This window comes from Pholcus phalangioides, unplaced genomic scaffold (genome assembly GCF_987345545.1).
Source record: "Pholcus phalangioides strain wild (caught in Gottingen) unplaced genomic scaffold, Ppha-v1.0 ptg000027l_1, whole genome shotgun sequence".
Lineage (NCBI taxonomy): Eukaryota > Metazoa > Arthropoda > Arachnida > Araneae > Pholcidae > Pholcus > Pholcus phalangioides.
Genome location: NW_028301617.1, coordinates 3,815,809 through 3,839,548, shown reverse-complemented (window position 1 = coordinate 3,839,548; position 23,740 = coordinate 3,815,809). Strand labels below are relative to the sequence as shown.

Genomic DNA, 23,740 nt, shown 5'->3' with positions numbered 1-23,740 from the left:
TTACAATAGAAAATGATTCAAACTCTTTAATCCGTTTCTTCTGAGAGTCTCCAAGCCTATGATAATAGATCAGATCACCATAAGGGGGTGCGGCATCTTCATTTCTATCATCATCTGTGTTGTCATCGCCATCGTCACTTTCAAAGAGTATATCATCTTCAGTTCCGTCCATCGCATTGCTGATGCAACACTTTTTGAAGGATCGGATGATAATTTCGGTGGAAACAGAATTCCGAGCCTCGTGGACCCATTGGCACACTAGGCCAATGTCAGGTTTCTTCAAGGCACCACTTTATGTAGTTTCTTTATCATCGGAACTCATCCATTCGATCCACAAATTTCTCAAATAGTCTTTGATTGGCTTGTTGATGCTCACATCTAAAGGCTGTACAATCAACGTTAGCCCATCACAGATGTTTTCGATTTCTTAGCCTCGGCTTTGACATTATCGGTTCTGTGGGGTTTGAACATATCCCATACCAATAATGCCGGTTTCTCGAACACTGCTACAGAAATGACTACTGATTGCGGGGGTCGATATTTTCTCATCAAGAAATGACCCGAGTATAAGCCGCCCCCCCCCCCACTTGAGGAACGAATTTTTTACACAAAAAAACTCGGCTTATACACGGGTATATACGGTATATGTATTTTTTTAGCCACTTAAATGCAGCAAAATTGAGTTACAGCAGTGGTTCCCAAACTTTTTGAAGCTCGAACCCCTTTTGAATTTTATTTTAATCGGTGACCCCTTACATGAGGTGACTTTACGGCTCGTTTTCTGGGAAGTTCTTAATATTTTCATTAATGACTAGCTATAATACCCGGCACTGCCCGGGTTTTCTTCAATGAGGCTTTTTGGATCACGTGATATCTCCCTCTTTCTTTGAGGGACATGCAAACCGTGTCTAAGTTAACCAATATGGCGACTTCCCGCGCGAATCGTGAAATAAACAAATCTAGATTTAAGGAAACGTTGAAATTAATATATTTTTTTTTTTGGTATATATGCAAAATTTGGTGACGATCGATCTAAAATTGTAGATTTGTAGAGAACACACACACACACAGAAAATCAATTTTATATAGATTGCACAGGGTCTTTATAATTAAAGTTCCCCTTTGAAACAGCCATAAAAGGAAAACTAATGGAAAAAAAAATGTTATCAAGGTTGATAATAGTTTACCGGTGGTCATGGGATTGGATTTTCCGCAAAAAAGGTTATATCCAGATACATCCAGTCTGGGGACCCCATAAAAATCTGCGTATCTGGTCTCGGGTAATTAGTTGGTAGCCCTGGATTTTATTCGTTGTTAAAATGAATACTATTGGGAATTTTTCGTGACCCTCACAGAAGAGATGAGCTTCCAGATCGGGGACCCCCGGTGGAAGTTGACAGGTTTTATTTTGGGGTCCCCGGATGAATTGCATTGTAAAATTCGGCGAATTGGGTACCGGGTCCTTGATTGGGGGCCCTGGAATTTATTTGTTGGTAAAATGAATAAAAGTGAAAATTTTTCGTGGTCCAACAGGGCTCCAGTCTGGGGAACCCCATGGAGAAGTTTTCTGGGGGTATTTGATGAATCACATTTGCTTTTTTTCTCTTCCTTTATTATTGTAAAATTTGTCAGTGCGCTGGTGCTTTGACATGTCACTCCTCATAGCATTCTGATAAACTGGGACGAAATAAACAAGATACGTTATGAAGAGAAAAGGGGGAAGGGTTTATCACCACAAGCGGCAGTGGGGCAGAGCCCCTCTAGGAATAATAGAAACTAGACTATATATATATATATATATATATATGCGCACGCCATCTATACGTCATTTGAAGAATTTTATCTTTGAAAAAAAAGAACAATTTCTAATCATCACAGAATGATTGAGCAGGTTGCTACGCTCATCATCTGTGGATGATGGGAGAGCTCTGAGGGTTGAGCAATAGATGGCGGTCGAAGTAGGAACTAGAGTGCTTATAGAAAATATTCTACCAAGCGGAATAATACGAGATATATATAAAAATGTCGTGGATTTGTCTGAGGTATAGCTTCTCGATACTACCATAAGTATGATTTAGAGTTATTGCCGCTGAAATATGAATATCGTCAGGATTATCTAGACTAGTTATTTGAATATATATGAAAACAAATTTCATATTTTTTTTCAAAATACACATGAAATGTTCATGAATTTCAAATTTCCGAAATTTGTCATGTTTTTTTTACGTTTTGTTTTCTAGATAACTGGCAAAGATTGCTCATCCGGCAACACCAGTAGTAGTTATTCTTCGACGACATTCCCACAAATACCAAATCTGGTTATACAAGACAACGATGTAATCAGGTGAGTACGGATCGAATGCCTATCCCTGGCCTTTCACGTTTCCAAAGAAAAAAAAGTGATAGGCACTTGCTCCTGACCAACCTAATAGTATCGATAAAAAATTCCGCAGAGGAGTATGCACGAGGTACATGTGTGGTTTAGTAAGTGTCAATAAATAGCCGCTGTGCGTCGTCCTGAAGATCCAGGTTCCAACCCCGTTGACGGTACAGGATTGGTGGTCGGCTGAAGTTGGGTTTTCTAGCTTCGAGTGCGAATGCACAAGCCGGTCAATCTCCCATTTGAAGAAGTCTCTCGGCAAATAGCAGGCAGACCTACAACACGATATTGAAATAATATGAAAAATACAAGCATTTCCATCTTTACTTCAGAAAATGGAAGACATATGGCAGCATGAACACGAAACAAGTGCAACTCAACAACATAAATACGGTAGGGGCCACACCTACACTCAGAATACGCATTCCGACATGTGCCGATTCGTTAGAAATTCCTCAGAGGAATGTGCACGAGGTGCACGTACGGTTGAAAAGTAGTGCCGATGAGTGCATGGTCGCTCATTTTGGTTCAAACTACCGACGTTTCATTTATTGCGATCAGAGGCGAACGCAGGATCGAGGGAGGCACAAAAGGCTTAAGGGTGGTGGGAGCGGGGGTCGCGATGAATTTCTTAAAGAGAAATTTTGAGGTCTTCAAACAGCATTGAAATTAACAGAAATTGATTATAATAACATATTAAAAAATTTAATACCGGAAGGAAATATTTTTTTCCCCATCAAAAATAAATTTTTGATCGCCTGGGGGGCGGGGCGCATAAGGGGCTCGTGCTCTTCCTCCCGCGCACCTCTCTGATCCCAATATGAATATCCCGTTAGGAGATGTCCCGTTTGCTGACAATGGGGGAAGAGATCAGTTTTTCTGACGGGGAGGGGCGGGTCAAAAATGATTAAAAATCTGCCGACGTAATTCTTGGATGGTCCCTGAACCACCGTTTCTTCCAGAAATCGCCGTTGTTCATTAGAGCCTGAGAATTAACTCACCAACAACTTACCTCAAACGCAACCACGAAGCACATAAACAACTCTAAAAATATCCGAACGAGGTAGAGGTTGAAAGTTTTGTGCGTAATTACAGGGACCTCATATTACGCCAATTAATGACCTTAACGACCGTCCCCTTCCTCCCCGGATATGAGCGTCTCATATTTCAAAGGACAAGTGGGAGGAGGGGGAAATGTACCTCTCAGAAAACTTTGTAATCATTTTTCCGGAAATTTTCTGAAGTTATCCTTCTCCTGGAACGGGAAGAAGAATCCACCTATTATCGATCACATAAAAAAAAGAGGTAGTTTCCGTGGAACCTCATCAGCATTATTATCTGCACCCCCCCCCCTCTCCTTCACACACCCCCCTTCTTTGGGTTTGTCCCACTCCTGTCGAAGGACGAGTACCATTAAAAATCTGGAACAACATTTTTTTGTGTGTGTTCGTTCTTGTCCCGGAATCGTTTGCTTAACCATCCGTGCTATCATTACGGGATTTTTACATTAAACTTTCCGCCGCGGTTTTTTTTTCACCAATTTTACACTGACGTGATTCCCAGTAAATGAGTGATTGTCTTTTGAAACAGCTTGGAATAATTTCAAATATACTGCGGTGCGTCACCCAGGTCTGCAACGAGATGGGGGAGGCGACGACTGCCTGCCCCAGGTGGAAAAAATTTGGAGGGGGGGGGAGTTTTAGGGCATGCTTGCCCTACTCTCTTCACAAAAATCCTGGTTACGACCACAGACAAGGTTAAAATGGTTATTGTTATATCTATGGTTACGACCAAGGCCCCCCCCCCAAATCCTTGAATGGGGCCCGAAGCCTCTGACGGGCCCCCAGACCGGACTTTTCACGGGCCCCTTTATAGGTAATTTATAGCGTGAAGAAACATAAAAATGAGGAGAATCGTCTCAGGCCCCAGGGCTAGAGCCCTGCCAGCCCCACTCTTTTGGGGAGGGCCATGGCTCCTTCCATGCATAATTAAATTGATATATCGAGTCCGAAAAGTTCGCCGTAAGTTAGTAGTAAGGGAAATTCACGGACAGGAAAATTCACGGACAGGAAAATTCGCCATAAGGAAATTTAACAGAAGAAAGATTCGCCAACACCAATTCACCTTTGTAACAGGCAAGCTGTTAACAAGGATGTACAGTAATACTTTATTCACGAGACACGTGAGATTTAAGTTGTATCGAGAGACGAAGACATTCTCAGAGAGTTCGATTTTAACCTTCATCACGAAGGGTTGTATGTTTCGCAGGTTAATGCAGAATAAAGGAATGCTTCATGTTCGTCGCTTCGTATACACCTCACCAATCGTCACATTGGCGCCCAACGTTTAAAATAGACGCGTGAGTGTTTTTAGCTAAGCGGACATCCTAATTAGGTACCAAGTGAGTGAAAATGGCATACTTGGCGAAATATCGAAAAGACGAACTCCGTCGCCTTGCCGAAGAGATGGGCGAACCTACCGAACCCGAGATGAAAGTGATAGAGCTGAAGAAGCTGATTACGTCCAGTAAAGAATACGATGAGGTCTTCGCAAAAGGAGTGCTACAGACCCTCGTAGAAGAGAGAATTCGACAAGAAGAAGCAGAAGAAAGAATTCGACGAGAAGAAACAGAAGAAAGAATTCGACGGGAAGATACCGAAGAGAAAGAAAGAATTCGACGAGAAGAAGCAGAAGAAATAATTCGACGAGAAGAAACAGAGGAGAGGATTCGACGGGAAGATGCCGAAGAGAGGAACCGGCGAGCAGAAATGCAGTTCGAACTCGAGAGACTGAGGATAGAAGCGGAGAAGTGCCAAGCTTCCGTTCGACCGGCTGTGACAAATCGGGACTTTCAAGTGTCGGTTCCGCGTTTTGAATCATCAGATGACATTTCATTGTTCCTGGTCCTGTTCGAACGACACATGGGATTACACCAGATTCCGGAAGAATTGTGGATTACGTATCTCATCAATAGCTTACCGAAGGAGGTGGCTAGGATCTGTGCCAGGGAGCCTGACGAGAAGTTCAAGGACTATCGGTATCTCAAGGAACTGCTGTTAAAGCGATTTAAGCTACATGCGGACAGATTTCGACAGCTTTTTGTAGAGCATCGGAAGAACTCGGAGAGTTCATGGCGTGATTTTTATTTTGAGTTGAAAACGTATCTTGAAGGGTGGTTAACAGAAGTTAAGGTCACAACATTCGAGGACTTGATTAATCTAGTCATAGCTGATCAGATGAAGAAGAAGTGCCCTCCACAAGTGAAAGAACATTTCATCGATGTATGTTGATCTCCCCATCGGAACTAGCGGAGAAACTCGACGCGTATGAAGATGCCAGGAGTACTTTCCCAAAGAAATTCAACCAACAGTACGATGTCGAGGGTCGTCGAAAGCAAACACCGAGGAAATATCCATGGACGTCATCAAAACCAGTGATTCATGCAGATGAACAGACACTTCCCATGATCAGCCTGGATGAACAGCGACCTCTAAGCTGCTATGGATGTGGATATCCGGGGGTAATTAGAGCGCAGTGTCCGACCTGTAATCCCGAAATGACAGCGACAACCGCTCAGTTTGGTCAGTTGGAACTGAATCTATGCTCTTCTGTAACAAAACCCGTAGCACTGTTAAAAATTCATGTAAATGGCAAAGTGGGAACTGCCTGTGCCGACAGCGGTGCTACGCACTGTATCGCAAGTGATACTCTGCATCGTATTTTGAAAGAGCAAAACGCCAAATTCCATCAGGAAACTATCGAGATGCGTCTTGCAAACGGACAGCAATCAACGGTGAATGTGTGGACCACAACGGTATTGGTCAACATCCAATGGAAGCGACTAAGGACGAAATTTATAGTTCTTCCTGGAATCGTCGGTAACAGAACTCTTTTGGGAATCGACTTTCTAGAGAAAGCTGGTATCGTGTTGGATCTCAAGCGAAGGCAATGGTTCTTCGGGGAAAATACTCGGAAGCGATTCCACTTTGTGAACGAGTCTACGATTAAAACTGTTCAACATGTAGTAGAGCATGTTAACTTGAATTCTTGCCAACTACGACAAGTTGAAGGAGAGCAACGGAAACAAGTGCTGAACAGGTCGTGGAAAAAGAATGAAAATTTTTTTCAGTCCAGGGGGAGGAGACATTCCCGAAGGCGAAGTTCACCATGGTGATATGGCATCGGAACCTCAGCGGTGGGATCGGTCTAGACGTCTCAGGAACCAAACAGGTCGCGTCCGTGACTATCCACGTCATGTTTCTGGCTATCCACGTCCTGCTGTCCATAGCGAAATCCACCGATCCGCAAGAAGCTTTCATCACCAATCGGTGCAAAGGCAACCACGAGTTACTCCGACAGGCAGGCAAGTACTAGACTTACGTTTCCGCAGGAACGAACGAGTCGAACTTTCCGGTGCCAGGCGACGCAGTCCAGGATCACCAGGATATTATCACATACTGCATCGTTGTAAAATGCCAAGCCAAACAATAGCGTCTAGCAATAGCTTCCATGAGTCAAGGACCCAAACAAGTATAAGCAGTGCTAGAGAAGGGAACGATAAATGCAGGGGGAGCGGCATTAAATATTCGGATCAAACCCCTAACGCGCGTCGATCAGAAAGTCGCAGCCATGCCCAAAGAAGTCGTGAAAACAGGTTGACTCCCATGCAAAGCCTTACAAGAGTTTCTGTGAAGCAGAAAGTGGAACAAAAACGGGATGAACGCAAAGGTTATGTTGACAACGGTTCCAAACCGAGTTCTCGAAGGAAGAACTGGTCGACAAAGTTCACGCCACAACGAGATGGACCGTACCCTGTGCTAGCCCAGAGATCGCCTACGAGGTACATAGTCGCTGATCCGGCCAAATCGGGTGTCTCTGTCAGCGTATATCGTACTTCTGCTCTCACACCATGTGCGAAACCGGATGCTGTATCCATAGTGTCATCACGAAAGAAGGGACGACCACTCAAAGTTGGAACTAACAAGAACACTGAACAACTTCCCATAACGCCTATTGCTGGTTCCTTGCCGGGACGTCCGCGAAACCAGAGGGGGAGTATGTAACAGGCAAGCTGTTAACAAGGATGTACAGTAATACTTTATTCACGAGACACGTGAGATTTAAGTTGTATCGAGAGACGAAGACATTCTCAGAGAGTTCGATTTTAACCTTCATCACGAAGGGTTGTATGTTTCGCAGGTTAATGCAGAATAAAGGAATGCTTCATGTTCGTCGCTTCGTATACACCTCACCAATCGTCACACCTTTCAATTTACCAAAAATGCAATTGCAGTGATGGGGCGGGGAATTATGTTTGCCCTGCCCCGTCAAAAAATCTTAGTTACGGTCCTGATGCTCCTCCCTTCCCATGGATAACAAACACATCGTGTACGGAAAAACAAATTCACCGCAATGTTATTCACAAAAAGTAGAATTCATCGACAAACAATTCGCCGAAAGGAAAATTCATCACTCTCTCTGGGAAAATACTCCTCTGAAAAAATTCCCAAACAATCCACCAAAAGGAATTGCACCACTAGGGAAATTCACAAACAATCCACCAAAAGGAATTTCACCACTATGGAAATTCACAAACAAATTCACAAACAATCCACCAAAAGGAATTGCACCACTAGGGAAATTCACAAACAATCCACCAAAAGGAATTGCACCACTAGGGGAAATTCACAAACAATCCACCAAAAGGAATTGCATCACTAGGAAAATTCCCAAACAATCCACCAAAAGGAATTTCACCACTAGGGAAATTCCCAAACAATCCACCAAAAGGAATTTCACCACTAGGGAAATTCCCAAACAATCCACCAAAAGGAATTGCACCACTACGAAAATTCCCAAACAATCCCCCAAAAGGAATTTCACCACTAGGGAAATTCACAAACAATCCACCAAAAGAAATTTCACCACTAGGGAAATTCACAAACAATCCACCAAAAGGAATTGCACCACTAGGAAAATTCCCAAACAATCCACCAAAAGGAATTGCACCACTAGGAAAATTCCCAAACAATCCACCAAAAGGAATTTCACCACTAGGGAAATTCCCAAACAATCCACCAAAAGGAATTTCACCACTAGGGAAATTCACAAACAATCCACCAAAAGGAATTGCACCACTACGAAAATTCCCAAACAATCCCCCAAAAGGAACTTCACCACTAGGGAAATTCACAAACAATCCACCAAAAGAAATTTCACCACTAGGGAAATTCACAAACAGTCCACCAAAAGGAATTTCACCACTAGGGAAATTCACAAACAATCCACCAAAAGGAATTTCACCTCTAGGGAAATTCACAAACAATCCACCAAAAGGAATTTTACCACTGGGAAAATTCACCGAGAGTAATTTCAACCCAGTGAGAAAATTCACCGACGTATAATTCACCGATAAACAATTCATTGAAAGGAATTTTACCCCTGGGGATAATTCACCGCTTGAAAAAAATCACTGTTACTCATCGCTACGCAATTCACCGTAAGGAAACTTCACCGGCAATGATTACCGTCACGCAATTCACCGCAAAAAAAAAAAATCACTGACAACAATTCATCGTCAGGAAAGTTTACCGACAAACAGTTCACCGCCACGCAATTAATTCATCGAAAAGCGAAATTCATAGCTGGGAAAATTTACCGACAACAGTTCGGCTCCTGATGAGTGAAAGAGCAAGTGAGCAAATGAATCAGTGAATGAGAAACTGGGGGGGGGGGGGAAGAGAAAGAGTGATTGACCAACTACGTGGGCAAATGAGCGAGTTGTTAAGAGTGCGAATTAGTTATTACGGGTGCAAAGGAGTGGTTGAGTGAGCAAGTCAGTATGCAGGCGAGCAAATGAGTGAGTGAACGGAGGCAGCCAGTGGCCAAGTGAGCAATGGTCTGGGTGAATGTGCAACAAGCGCGGATCCAGAGGGGAGCGGTGATCACCCCCCTCCCTCCCCAAGAGCCAAATAATATGGGACAAATTTGTCTCTGTCACATAAAATACGGGATAATACAGGGCAGGGTGGACAAAAAGTCCGTAGAAACTAAAAATTAATAAAAACCGGAAAAAATAGCCGAAATAGAAAAACGGTTTGCAGGGTTAGCATCGCTAGGTCACGGGAATTTTTTTAACACAGGGAAAAACCAACCGATAGGTGGCGCTGATACGAGTGGTACGGTATCGATCCCGCCCATCCAATCTGTCGGAACTGAAAGATTTGCTGGATTTGCGACTCTTCTGTGATGTATTATTCCCTGTGGTGGTGGTGGTCATGTGGAATACATACTACTGTAATAAACGATTTGGAGGCATTCTGTTCGTTATTTGCGTATCTTCTTTTTTTACTTGTGTACGTTAGCGCCACCTATCGGCTGTTTTTTCCCGTCTTGAAAAAATTCACGTGACCTAGCTATGCTAACCCTACAAACCGTTTTTTATTTCGGCTATTTTTCCGATTTTTATAAATTTTTAAAGTTTTTACGGACTTTTTGCCCACCCTGCACAATACAATAGCTTGCTACTTCAACACATCGCCTGCCTCTTCTCCATTCGCTGAAGATGTCTGACTAAGATTCATTCGCTGCTGAAGATGTCTGACTAAGATTCATTCGCTGCTGAAGATGTCTGACTAAACTTCATTCGCTGCTGAAGATGTCTGACTAAGCTTCATTCGCGGCTGAAGATGCCTGCTTTCACTACATTCCCAGCTGAATATAACTTCCGCCTAACCAATCACAACTGAAGATGTCTGCCCCCACACCATTTTCAGCTGAAGATGTCTGCCTAGACTTCATTCGCAGCTGAAGATGTCTACCTAGACTTCATTCGCAGCTGAAGATGTCTGCCTAGACTTCATTCGCAGCTGAAGATGTCTACCTAGACTTCATTCGCAGCTGAAGATGTCTGCCTAGACTTCATTCGCAGCTGAAGATGTCTACCTAGACTTCATTCGCAGCTGAAGATGTCTGCCTAGATTTCATTCGCAGCTGAAGATGTCTACTTCCGCTCCATTTGCAGCTGAAGATGTCTACTTCCGCTCCATTTGCAGCTGAAGATGTCTACTTCCGCTCCATTTGCAGCTGAAGGCTGCCTCGGTTTCATACACAGCTGAAGATGTTTGTCTTCGTGCAAGCACGGATCCAGGAAGGATAGGAACAATCGCCCCCGCTGAAGAACCGAATTATATGGGAAAATTTGTCTGTCCCGTAAAATACAGCATGATTCAAAGAACTTACACAATTCGCCCCTCCTGACGCACATCGTCTTGGATCCGCGCCTGATGAGCAAGTCAGTGACCAAATGTGCAGTCACTCACTCAGTCACTAGATCGCCACTCGTTCTGTCACTCACTCGCACCTTGCACTTCCAGCCTATAGCATGATCACGTGAGGAAAATGGTTAGACACGACTTCTGAAATCCATGTCGCATATCCGATAGTCCATTCGATGAATATTAAATTATTGCTCACAGTGATCATATTATGACCATCAGTGAGAACAAGACGACATATTGATTTCTCATTAGACGCTATCCCTTGCTTTTTCCTTATCCCAAAAAAAAGAGCAAATTCAAGTTTTTTGTGTTTCTTTCTTTCAGCGACCCAATCGATTTATTGAACTGAATGGTTCCATTTTACGCTCAAGTTTTATGATGTGGTTCAGAAAATTTTGAGATTTCACTCATTAGGGAGATAATCTATTTTTTTTCACTGTGTATTTACATATTTTGAGGGAAGTGGGGTCATCAAACAAATACTGTTCCGGATAATTTCCCTCACAAGTCCTGGAAATGAGCAGAGGATGAAACAAAGGACTGCAGGACTCACAGATTTGTTCACAGAAAAGCTATTACAAGCAGAGATCTTGACGGAACGCGATCGACAAACAACGAGAGCGACCTACGTACACACTTTGTTGTTTTTCCCGATACAATTTCACAACTCTTCTTAGTTACGGAAAAACGACGCCAACTTATAAAGGCCAGAAGAGGCCTTCTAGTTCTTTCTACTATCTTCTCGTATCATCTTTACAATTCTCGTTTGGCATCACGATATCGCTAATTTATAGCCGTCGCCAAACGTGGCAGAAAGAATTGTTACAGATAACTAATCATCAGCAAAAACGATTGAAAGCGTTCCAAAGTTCAATCATAAAACAAATATATTCTATAAAATTCTATCAGCAGAAGAAAACAAATCATTCGTAAATTATTTTACCGATAAATATCGGCGAAATAATTCGTTCCATATTTGTGCCATCGGTGTATACAATCAGCAGAAAAAACGTTCGAAAGTTCGATTAGCCACCAAATATTTTTGGAATCCAATAGATAACATACACGTCGTTTGGAAATAAGATTGGCCGCAAAATCTTTTCGAAACTAAATCTGCCAAAAAAAAAAATCGATTCGGAATTTTAACCAATAAAAGCTTTTCAAATTGATCTGAATTTGATCAGTAAAAACTGTTTTTTTAAAAAATTCACTTATTAAATACACATTTTTCAATTCTATCAACTAACTTATAGTTTTGAAAGTCCGATCGATTACGAAACCATTTAGCAATTATTTCAGCAAAATATTTTCAAAGTTCTATCGGTCGAAAGGTGATTGTCGATTTCGACAAGCAACGAAATCGGCTTGAAATTTAATCAATAAATGGTTTGTTTTGTTTTTTTTTCTTGAATTCACGGAATTTTTGTCTGGAATTTAATCTGCTCTGAAACTCAATCGATCACAAAATTGTCAAAAGGCAGTTTCTTCATAAAAATCCGCTAGGGAAAATTCTTCTGAAATTGGATTGTCCAAGAAAAAAAAGTTTTATACTTCATTCGGCCAATATTTAGAAATTCGATCAATCGCAGTGTTGAATATTCAGGTCAATATCTTCCAGCGTGACATCGATTCGTTAATGTAGGGGCAATTGGGGGGTATAAATGGGAACGTGCACGTTACAGGACAAAAACACATTCGATATCATTTACAGTATGGGGTGAACCAAATGACAAGAATCGTCCTGAAATTGAGCACAATCGATATGGGGCGCTATTGATGCCTTTTCACACATGTTTGCTTGTTCATTTATTTATTAACATCCACAAAAGGTTTGTTGCACTTACGTAGCGGAGATAAAAATGAAAAGAATTTCCTTTTAGGTGCAAAAACGACATGGAGTAATAACATTAGAACCCCATATGGAACAATTGGGATTTCCAAAGAGTGACCCGGTCAGCGGGTGACGCACTAACGAGGATTGGCTGTACGTACGTGGGGGGGGGGGGGGGGGCTGTATTAAATTCACATGGGTATCTGATCGAAAAACTCGAAATGTCAAAACTTGAGTCTTTTGCAAAATATAACGCGTTCGTCGGTATACAAACGAGATCGGATGAAAGTCTGTTCCAAGCTCTTCCAGCCGGACATTAAAAAGGAATAATGTTAATCGGTTCCTTCTTGTAAATGGAATACGTGTGCACAAGCTGGTGACTTCTGGTGCGAGAGTTCATGGACTTTAAGTTCGATGAAAGAGTGTCGATGTATAGGTTAGGCCACGAAGTGGCCAACAAGATGAAAAAACTATTATATTTTTTATATTAGTTTCGATTGACGAAATTGTAGTTCATATGGGAAAAAATATACATATTTCTGATTTAACAAAGAAAACTTTTTTCGACTTTTAGCGAACTTTTAAAGTAGCTTATTGTTCAAGTCGGGCCCCGTTTGGTATACATGCAAAATTTGGCGACAATTGGACTAAAATTGTACATTTGTATAGAGAACACACACAGAAAATCACTTATATATACACTGCTGGCCACCCAAATTGCAACACCAAGAAAGATAAGAGATATCGCAACAATATTTATTTTGTAGATAACATGTTGACCAAGTATCAAATGATTAAATTTATAGACTTCTGTGAAGTGTGGTTCCTGCCAAAATCAGTAGCCAGAGTAGCCGCCATTGTTGGAGATCACCGCTGCCACACGCCTCGGCATTGATTCAAAGAGACTTTGGATGTGTTCTTGGGGTACAGCAGACCAAGCAGCTTCCACGCGTTGCCAAAGTTGATCTGGTGTGGCAGCTGGGGATGTAATCTGGGTCAATCGTTGAGCAACCATGGACCACATGTTTTCTATCGGCGAAAGATCTGGTGAGCGAGCTGGCCAGGGAAGCAATTCAATCTGGCGATTGACGAAGAACCTTTGGACAATGCGTGCCACGTGTGGTCGCGCATTATCCTGTTGAAATATGGCTGTGGGCAAGCCCTGAAGGTAAGGAAGGACAACTGGCTCCAACACCTCGGAGATGTAGCGCTGGCTTTTTAAAGTACCGGCAATGCGTACTAGAGGAGTGCGAGAGTGATATCCAATACCGCCCCATACCATAATACCCGGTGCAGGACCAGTGTGGCGGTGCATAACGCAGCTGTTCAGCATCCTCTCTCCACGGTGTCTCCAGACTCGAATCCGACCATCGTGGTGTTGCAGACAGAAGCGTGACTCGTCAGTAAAGACAATTTCATTCCATTGTGCCGTCCACATCCTTCTTTCATCGCACCATTGGCGGCGGAGACGTCTGTGGTTCTGCGTCAAGGGTAGATGAAGCAATGGACGTCTTGCGGACAGACCACTCTGCTGTAAACGGCATCGAATGGTACGCGCAGACACTGGATGATGCGGTACAGACTGAATGTGCTGTGCTATGGTTCGTGATGTGGCTGAGCGATCCGTCACTGCCATACGCCTGTCATCACGTGAAGTGGTGCACTGAGGTGGATGCGATCGAACACGTCGGTCCGTCGTACCCTCCTGCATCCAACGATCACATATCCGCATTACAGTTGTTTGGTTTCGTCCAACACGACTACCGATTTCCCTGAAAGATAATCCACAATGTCGGTAGGCCACTATCCTTCCTCTGTCGAACTCGGATACTTGATCAAAAGATGATCGCTGTTTTCTACGAGGCATAATTGATCGTTTTTTTGAAAAAACCACAAGAAAAACACAATTACCGTACTTCAAATCGTCCAAATCTCCAAGCCTTAAATAGTGCTTTGAAGTGGCGCCACAGGCGCGCGTGATGTGCGTCTGCGCTGAAATTCTAATCATTTGCATATCTCACCTCCGCTAATGCATGTTGTAAATTTCATATTATTTGCATGATTCCTTCAGGGTGTTGCATTTACGGTGGCCAGCAGTGTATATATATATATATATACATCGCGAGAGGCGATGAGTAGCCAAATGTTATCATTGCTAATAATTTTTGCGGCTTTAATAATTGCATTCCTATTTTTATTTTGGTTTTCGTGTTTCTGGGTGAGATGAATGCGCTTGATTTTTTGCACTTTTTTTTCTGGACGACACCTTGGGACCCTTTACTTGTCTCGGTTGAGTATTTTTTATTTTCTAAATGATAGTTAACCCTTTAAGCGACTTCCAAAATATTTCTGATCTGCGTTATAACTGCCACATTAGAAATCAAAGCGTGTAGAGAAACCTAGATATTTCGGGGAAGGGGGGTATAATCCGAATAAAGCGGATCACGTTTCCTTCAGGGTGTTGCATTTACGGTGGCCAGCAGTGTATATATACAGATTTAAATAGACATTTATTTTTTTCTACATCATTTTGCTTCTGTCTGGCACCGGTCTGTTTGTTCACCAGACCAAACCTATGAATTTTACTTTGAAAACAATATTTACTTTACGAAATGTATTCAATTCATTGCCTCTCTTTCGTTACGATTCCATTAGCATTCAGTTCGACTTAAACAAGGACACGTATAACTACACAGAGCTAGTTACCATATCGAAGTACTCGAAAGGTCATCGAGAGCTCGTCGAATCGTTCTTGAGATCAGGGAACAACACGGAGGATATCTATATTGACAAGCAAATACTGACGGAAGGATTGAATTTACTTAAAGGTAAGAGAGTATATTTGAAATGTTTGAATACATTTAAGTTTATTACAAAAAAACCAGAGACATTGATCTAGTTGTGAAGAAATCGGTTACGAAATTTTGATAGCTCAGATTTTCTATCGGCTTATTAAACCGTTCATACATTCTATCGACTGCGAAATAACGTTCGTAAAATTTATCGCGCAAAAGAATCATTTTCCGACGTTCTATCATCAAAAATATGTTTAAGAATTCTATCGGTTGGGGAAAAAATCGTTCAAGAATTCTATCGGCAGAAAAAATGCTTTTGAATTCTATCGGCTGGGGATAAAAATCGTTTAAGAATTCCATCGGCAGAAAAAATGCTTTGGAATTCTATCGGCTGGGAATAAAAATCGTTTAAGAATTCTATCGGCAGAAAAAATTCTTTGAAATTTTATCGGCTAAAGAAAAAAAATCGTTGGGAATTCCATCGGCAGAAAAAATGCTTTTGAATTCTATCGGCTGGGGATGAAAATCGTTTAAGAATTCTATCGGCAGAAAAAATTCTTTGAAATTCTATCGGCTAAAGAAAAAAAATCGTTGGGAATTCCATCGGCAGAAAAAATGCTTTTGAATTCTATCGGCTGGGGATGAAAATCGTTTAAGAATTCTATCGGTAGAAAAAATGCTTTGGAATTCTATCGGCTGGGGATAAAAATCGTTTAAGAATTCTATCGGCAGAAAAAAATTGTTTAAGAATTCTATCGGCAGAAAAAAATCGTTTAAGAATTCTATCGGCAGAAAAAAATCGTTTAAGAATTCTATCGGCAGAAAAAATTCTTTGAAATTCTACCACGTGGGGAAAAATCGTTTAAGAATTTTATCTTCAGAAATATTATTCGGAGTTCTATCGGCTGGAGAAAAAATTGATTCGGAGTTAGTTCTATCGGCTGGGAAAACAATTTTTAGACGTACTATCGGCTGAGGAAATATTTTTTTTTTGTCGTTCGGAGTTCAATAAGCTGGTAAAAAATTACTTCGGAGTTCTATCGGTCGCAAAAATCGTTGTTGTATCAGTGGAAAGAATCGTTTTGGTTTTCTACCGTCAAAAAGCAATTAAAAACATTTCAAAATTCTATCAGCAGAAAAAAAAAATCATGTTGGAACTCTATCGACTGGAGAAAATGTTTCGGATTTCTATCGGATACGGGAAAATATCTTCGGAGTTCTATCGGCTGAAATACATTTGTTTAAAAAGTCTATCGGCAGAAACAGTTTTTATTTAGGAATTCTATCATCAAAAACAATAGAAAACATTTCAAAATTTCATCAGCAAAAAAAAAAAACTGTTTTGAAGTTCTATCGTCTCGGGAATCATTAGAAATCTCTAAGAAATCATTTCGGGAATCGGTCGGCTGGAAGAAATCAAATATAATTTCCATCATCTGGAAAACGATTGTTACCGTCGACTGGGATGACTTCGCCCTTTTCTAAAATTTGAACTAAAAATTTCATTGAAACCGTTGATTGAAAGTCTAAGATAATTTTTTTTTTTTTGGTTCACACATGGTTCGTAGATTTGATTGATGTTTTTATTTTGATGGGTCACCCCCCTCCCTATCATCGTTGTGAGGAAAAGAAATGATCGGGCTCAGAATTGGCGATTTCTATGCCCCACATCCAATCACTATGCAGTATTTGTGCGCCAATCAGGAAGATTCTACGCCAAAATAGGATGCTGTGTCTCAAAATGTGGCAAACTTGCTAGGTAGTCTGAATGACGTTTGTGGCAAACAGTGCAGAGGCCTCTATCTCTAGGAGGTGCTGGGCAAAGTCACCCAACATAGTAAGGTGACTTAGCGCACCACCTGATTTGTATATGTTACTGCCAAAGCCGAGATTGTCCAGATCGCGAAGTGGCCTGTAAGATCGCGCAATGGACAATTGCGTTGCAAATTGACCCGGCAAATGTCAGAATTTCGTAAGCTTTGGCCAGCCAGTTCGCTAAGTGGCCGGAGATCCCTGGCCAAAGCCCGATAACAAAAGGCAGGATTCGGCATCATCACCATTAGCATTTTAATTTTGCCCCCCCCCCCAAGATTATGGGTGACTTTGCCTCCCCCTCCCCTCTCCTGACGAGAAGTTTCTGATCAATTGGGGTGGTCAACAGGGCCTAGATCGGCTGTGTTGGATCTAAGTTCATACAAAGATGCAGTTTGCATCTCCGCTAAAACGTTTGTGCTGCGTAAGAAACAGTGTTAAATGTGGATAAACCTGTATCCGTATATTCGTTTTTATGAGTCCGTATATATTCGTATTATCTCTGGAATTTAAATTATTATTGGAGTCGAAACCACAAGTGTGTATGTGTATTTTGTGGTCATGAAATCTCGCCAAATAATATTTCCTAAAAACCGAATCTTGTCTCCACATTTGTTTTTGCAGTTCAGCTCTCGATGAACGACAGCGACTGCGAACACACATGGAATCTCAACGTCACGGTAGAGACTCACGAATGTTCCAGGGTCAAAGGTGGTTTATTGTGCTCTGGAGTTGGATATTGTGGCGACAAGACCAAGGTAAAAAAATTGATCCGCTCTTCAAATCTCAATATTCATTTTAGGTTCCATCTGTTTTGTTTCCTGACCTGTTGTAAGATCCGTAAACAGTTTGATTTACTCTGTTAGGGTCAGTACACGTGCAGCTGCTGTCCCGGGTACGTTGGGAAGTACTGCGAGGAGAGAGACGCTTGCTATGGAAATCCTTGCCAACATGGAGGGTTCTGCGTGGACATTGCCGAAGGATTGACCGGTACCACTTACCAGTGTCTTTGCCCTCATGGTAAGCTGTTACGAATTCTGCTTGGGTAAACCATGGTTTCCCAGCTCCTATTCCAAAAGAGTATAAGAGTATTTCAAGAGTTCCGCGCTGTATCAAAAAAGCTGTAAAACTTTTCATCGGCGTTATATGAATTATACAGCCGAGCACCAATTCAACAAATGTGATAAAACCGAAATTTTTTTTTTGTAAAAATCGGAGAAAAATGATAAATCGGGGTTCACTCTGGGACTTGAAAAGATCGTTATATCATAGCTCACACTATATCAGTGTCTAATTGTACCTGTATTGGAGAAATATCCATTATTTGGGTTCCATATAACAGTCTTTTAATCGCGGGTTCCTTGTAACAGTCTTTTAATCGCGGGCTCCTAGTAACATTCTCGTAATAATCAAGGGTTCCGTATAAGTCTCCATAAATCATCAAAGGATGTACGTAACCGTCTCGTAATTATTAAGGATTATATGTCTCATAACCATCGAGGGGGGGGGGGGTGTCCATGTAACAGTCAAGATGTTATCAAGGATTCAGTATACGTCTCGAAATCACCAAGGGTCAATGCCCAAGCAGTCTCGTATCGTAATTATCAAGGGTGCCATATAACAGTGTCATAATCTTCAAGGATCCGTGTAACAGTGTCATAATCATCAGTAACGGTTGCTCAATCGTCAACGGTTACGTATAACAATCTCGTGATCATCAAGGGTTTCGTATAACAATCTCGTAATCATCAAGGGTTCCGTATACGTAATAACCAAAGGTTCTGTGAAACAGTCTCGTAACAATCATGGGTTCCTAGCAAAAACCAAAACGTTGTAAACCTCTGATATGGATACTCAGTTCTCATTATGGTTCTTGAGACGTTGTTTTTCCCCCTCTATGTATTCAAGGCTACAGAGGAAGATCCTGCGAGGGAGAAGTGAGCCTGTGTGACAAGCGTCCGTGCCAGAATGAAGGGACCTGTCACGGCAATCAGACTCATTACACTTGCCTTTGCCCGAGGGGATTTTCTGGCAGCGACTGCGAGCAGAATATCAACGAATGCCTGTCCAATCCGTGCATCCACGGGGTCTGCGAAGATGGTGTCGGTGGATACAAATGCTATTGTCTACCAGGTATCCCCAATAATATCGATTCCCATCGAAAAATCTGTTCTAATGAATTCAGCTAATATAATGTGGATTCATATTAATATATTATCATTGTCTTCCCCCTTAACCGAAGGTTACGGAGGTGATCACTGCGAGTTCGAATACGACGAGTGCGATTCGAGCCCCTGCATCAACGGTGGTGCCTGCGAGGATCTCGTCGCTGGTTATCGGTGTCACTGCGGACCTGGCTATAAAGGACGTCGATGCCAGATCAAAGTTGACCTGTGTACGCCTAACCCGTGTCCTGCGCCTGCCCAGTGCGTCGACAGGGGAAATAACTACACGTGTATATGCCATCCTGGTCGTAATAGTGAGTATGATGCATATGTGTTATGATCGTCAACCCTTTTACCTGAGAAAAAAAACAGTCGGTTAAACTCACAAGTGAAAATTCCTCTCTTTGTTTGTTTGCCAGTGCTTATACTACTTCATTTTGGGGGAAGATAGATGGCGACTGCCTAGGGATACATGCCTAGGCCGTAACCTAGGATTACCATGTGTCCTCATTTCTCGTGTAATTCAAACAACCTCTCCCTTTTCTCCTAACCTTCAGTTTCCGGAATCATTTTTTCGTTTTTCCTTTCTACGGGAAAAATTATTTGCACTGCGGAACACACATCATAATTTGTGTGTGTGTGTGAGTGTTTTTCTCTAGCATATTTACAAGCTTAGACCAATCACCGTTGAAGTTTGCAGAAAACTACAATCCAAGTTAGCCAATTCGGATAAGACACACACTATTTTAGCCATTTGTGTGGGGGGTCTGAGTGTTCTCCTTTACTAATTTGAAGAAGTCACCCCGAAAACAGCTCTGGGAAAAGAAAACGCGCAGTATTCGTATCGAAAATACCTTTTTTTTTTTTCTCGGCAACAGCTAATGTCATACATCGGAAGGGAATTTTACCCTTTTTCACCAAACACCAACTCTGTTCATATCGCCGTATTGCAATTTACTGCCATTAATGAGTTGGGGCACAGTTTCAGAGCACTTGAGCGGCCCCCAGAGGAGTTCTACATTAATCAAGTTACCCGTGGCACATTCCCAGATAACTTAAGTGATCCGCGGCATAATTACGAATCGCTTGAGTGACGCACGCACACAGTTCGAGATCACTTGAAGGATCTGTGGAACATTTAGAGATCACTAAAGTGATTTTACAGAAGACTCATCAATGTTCAGGTGCCCACATAAGTTCTAAAGGGAGGCCATGACCTAAGCATAATTCACACCCCCCCCCCCCCTCCTGTCATCAAACAAGAAACCCTCCCCTTCATCGATGCTGAGGTTATACTTGAATGACTCCCTAGCTGTACGTCCACCGTGGACAACGATTGGAGCAGTTTAAGGGTTCCAAAAAAACGAATCTTTCTCTGAAATACTGTTTTTTTTTTTTTTTTTTTTTTTGCAACTATGTATCGTCTCGGTCAGCCATTATCCCCTTGCAGAGTCTGAGTCGATAACAGCTTATTGCATATAAAAGAGCTTCTTTTTTTGGTGAATGATAGACCTTTTCCTTCCAGAAAGGATTTGCCGCCATCCCCCTCCCCTTTTCCCGATTTACGACCATTTCCGTTCGATGCCACCATATTCCAATCGTAACAGAACTCCCTCTTGAGAGATTACTGTTATATGCAAATTTCTCCGACACTTTCTCCGTGTTCTCTTCGTCTCAATCCAACAGGTCGACTGGAAAATTACTATCCCCCCCCCTTTATTCCAATAGGCACGTATGTGAGAATATCCTGGATGTATATGAAAAGAGGATTCGGAGTGGGTGGGGGTAGGCAACTACTGATCCTGAGATATTGACGCTCTAAAAGTTACGGACGTGATGCCTCCCGATAAGACAGTGAAGAAAGAGAGCGAACGTCTTTTTATGTAAAGAAAATCTAGTCTTCAATATATTTCGAGATTGGGCAACCCTAAATCTCAGTCTGTATCGCATGTCGTTGGCGGTTTTTTAACATCGCCAAGCGTCGATAATGTCTGTTTTACAAAATTGGTTAGTGACAATCCATTCTGATATTGTACTAGTCTTCCAGACTATGCGCTCCATCGCTCCCTTCTGAAGGCCGGTATTACACTGTAAAATTTTGATAAAATCCCTTTTATAAAACTTGAAAAATCTAACCAATAAGGTTATTGGTTACATTCTAGAAAATACAACCGGTGACCTTATTGGCTGCATTTTTCAAGTTTTATAAAAGGACTTTTACCAAACTTTTATAGTGTAATACCGGCCTAAGAAATATTTTTCTCTCATCGCCCCCAGCTCAAGTAAACCCCTGTGTTAAATCAGTAAGTTCTATCGCTCCCTTGGACCATTCCATCTCCCACCAGGGGGCGATATTGCCCGCTTTGGGAATCATTGCTGTGCTATGTTTCGGAACTTGTTTTATTGAAACAGCGTCTGCTCGAGGTGGGCTATGAATGCATCAGACTGCTCGCATACAGCTTCTACGCATTTATAAAGATCCGGCAAGTCTCCTAAGCATTTCGTAGGATGCGTACTTGTTTTATGTATTTCAATGGAATACGTATAGGTTCTTTGCGTTTCTGAGAATATTCAGTTTCTTGAATTTCTGAGAATACGCATAGACCTTTTGCATCTCTAGGGATGCACATAGCTACTTTGCATTTCTGAAAATGGTCACAGTTTCTTTGCGCTTCGAGGGACATTTACAGCTTTTAGGAGTTTCTGAGAATATGCACAGCTTTATCACAGCTCTTGTGCATTACTGAGAATATGCACAGCTTTATCACAGCTCTTGTGCATTACTGAGAATATGCACAGCTTTATCACAGCTCTTGTGCATTACTGAGAATATGCACAGCTTTATCACAGCTCTTGTGCATTACTGAGAATATGCACAGCTTTATCACAGCTCTTGTGCATTACTGAGAATATGCACAGCTTTATCACAGCTCTTGTGCATTACTGAGAATATGCACAGCTTTTTGTGTTTCTAGGAATACGCATAGTTCCCCCCCCCCCCATTTTCTTGAATACGCACAGTTTCTGTGTACACATAATTTTGAAATATACTTTCATATTCTTCACTCATTTATGAAGTCCTACACATTTCTAGGAGTGCGTCTGCGTATGCCTCCTACAGCCTCCTACGTATACGCATTTCTAGAGGTTACGCAAGCGATAAACGGTCACCTACGCCTTTCTAGTAATACTTGCCCATTACTAGAAAGACGTAGGTGGCCGCACAGAAGGTGCATGCGTCATCTCTGCTTAATTAGGCTGTACTGGAAGCATTTAAGTGTTGGTAATCAATAGTCTAGACGACGGGGTGCATGAAGTCCGGCGGCCCGAGGGTCAAACACGGCCCTTCCAGGGAGGGAAGGGAGTTCATCCCACAAGACACAATGCAGACACCAGTTTCTGGCCTGCCAGTGGTAAACATCTCGCATATGCAGCCCACGGACCAGTGCCCGCTTAAGTAACGCATGGGCCCACCCGGGCAAAGCCCGGAAAGAGGGGGGGGGGCCTTCAAGAGAAGAGGGGACCTCACAAAAATGACAACCGATGGAAATTTTTGAGAATTTGCCAGGGGTAGGGCCTCAGAAAAATAATTTAAAACGGTGGCCCCCATGATGCTTTAAAGACTGCCCTGCCGCGGACTGGAAAAGATGCTTCCACCTGCTTTTCAAATTCATCACGAACAGATGTAATTTTGGAAGCGGATACTTATCGTATCTAGGGCCGTCTTACCAGCACCGTGGGCACATCGGGCAAAGTGACGTTACTGGGGCACCTACCCATTGTGTACTTCAGTATTGAATTGAATCTCAGCACAATTGAGTATTGAGGGTTCTACAATATTTTAAATAAGGTCTGTTACAACATAGTTAAAATATTCTCATGTCTATTGTCTATTTTTAAATCAGCTCCAGGGTGCACCCAGCATTACGACCCATGCTACCCAAACCCATGTCAACATAGTGGCACGTGCTGGCCGAGTCTGGACTCGTACTTCTGCTCTTGCCCACCAGGATACACTGGAGATTTGTGTGAAGGTAAGGCCTTATCTATGATGCGTTTTTTTTTCACTTTGTGGTGATTGTTCTGGGATACGAGGGTTTGTAGAATGGAAAAATTGCCAGAGAGCCCGTGAGATGGTACCTACACGTACCAATCGGGAGGAACTGCCTTTGGCCTGAAGAGGGGGGAGGGACATTCCATTTTTTTGCAAACTGGCGAATGCCTTTCACAAAGAAGGCATCGGACCATGAGACAATTCATGTTTGTTGTTATATAACTTATTTTAGATTAGTTGTTAAAGTTTACTACATAACTTATTTAGAAATTTAACTAGGGTTGGCCGTGAAGAGAGGGGAGGGGTATTATTCATTGCACCCAGGTTCGTTATAGCTGAAAAACTTACAACAACAACAAAAAAAACACAATTTCAACCAAAAATTGACACCAAGAAATGTGAGATTTAAATACTGAAAATTTTA

General features: G+C 42.1%; 1 protein-coding gene across 2 annotated transcripts in view; it reads left to right on the top strand.

Annotated features, from left to right (window-relative positions):
- Positions 1 to 23,740, top strand: part of LOC149068095 (uncharacterized) — a 198,017-nt gene that overhangs the window by 159,019 nt on the left and 15,258 nt on the right. For both annotated transcript variants that reach the window (XM_089251694.1, XM_089251693.1), the window contains exons 2-8: positions 2,241 to 2,344; positions 15,146 to 15,318; positions 17,722 to 17,855; positions 17,964 to 18,117; positions 19,006 to 19,230; positions 19,340 to 19,576; positions 23,168 to 23,296. In XM_089251694.1, coding sequence (XP_089107820.1) covers positions 2,241 to 2,344; positions 15,146 to 15,318; positions 17,722 to 17,855; positions 17,964 to 18,117; positions 19,006 to 19,230; positions 19,340 to 19,576; positions 23,168 to 23,296 — 1,156 coding nt within the window. The remainder of the gene's footprint in view (positions 1 to 2,240; positions 2,345 to 15,145; positions 15,319 to 17,721; positions 17,856 to 17,963; positions 18,118 to 19,005; positions 19,231 to 19,339; positions 19,577 to 23,167; positions 23,297 to 23,740) is intronic.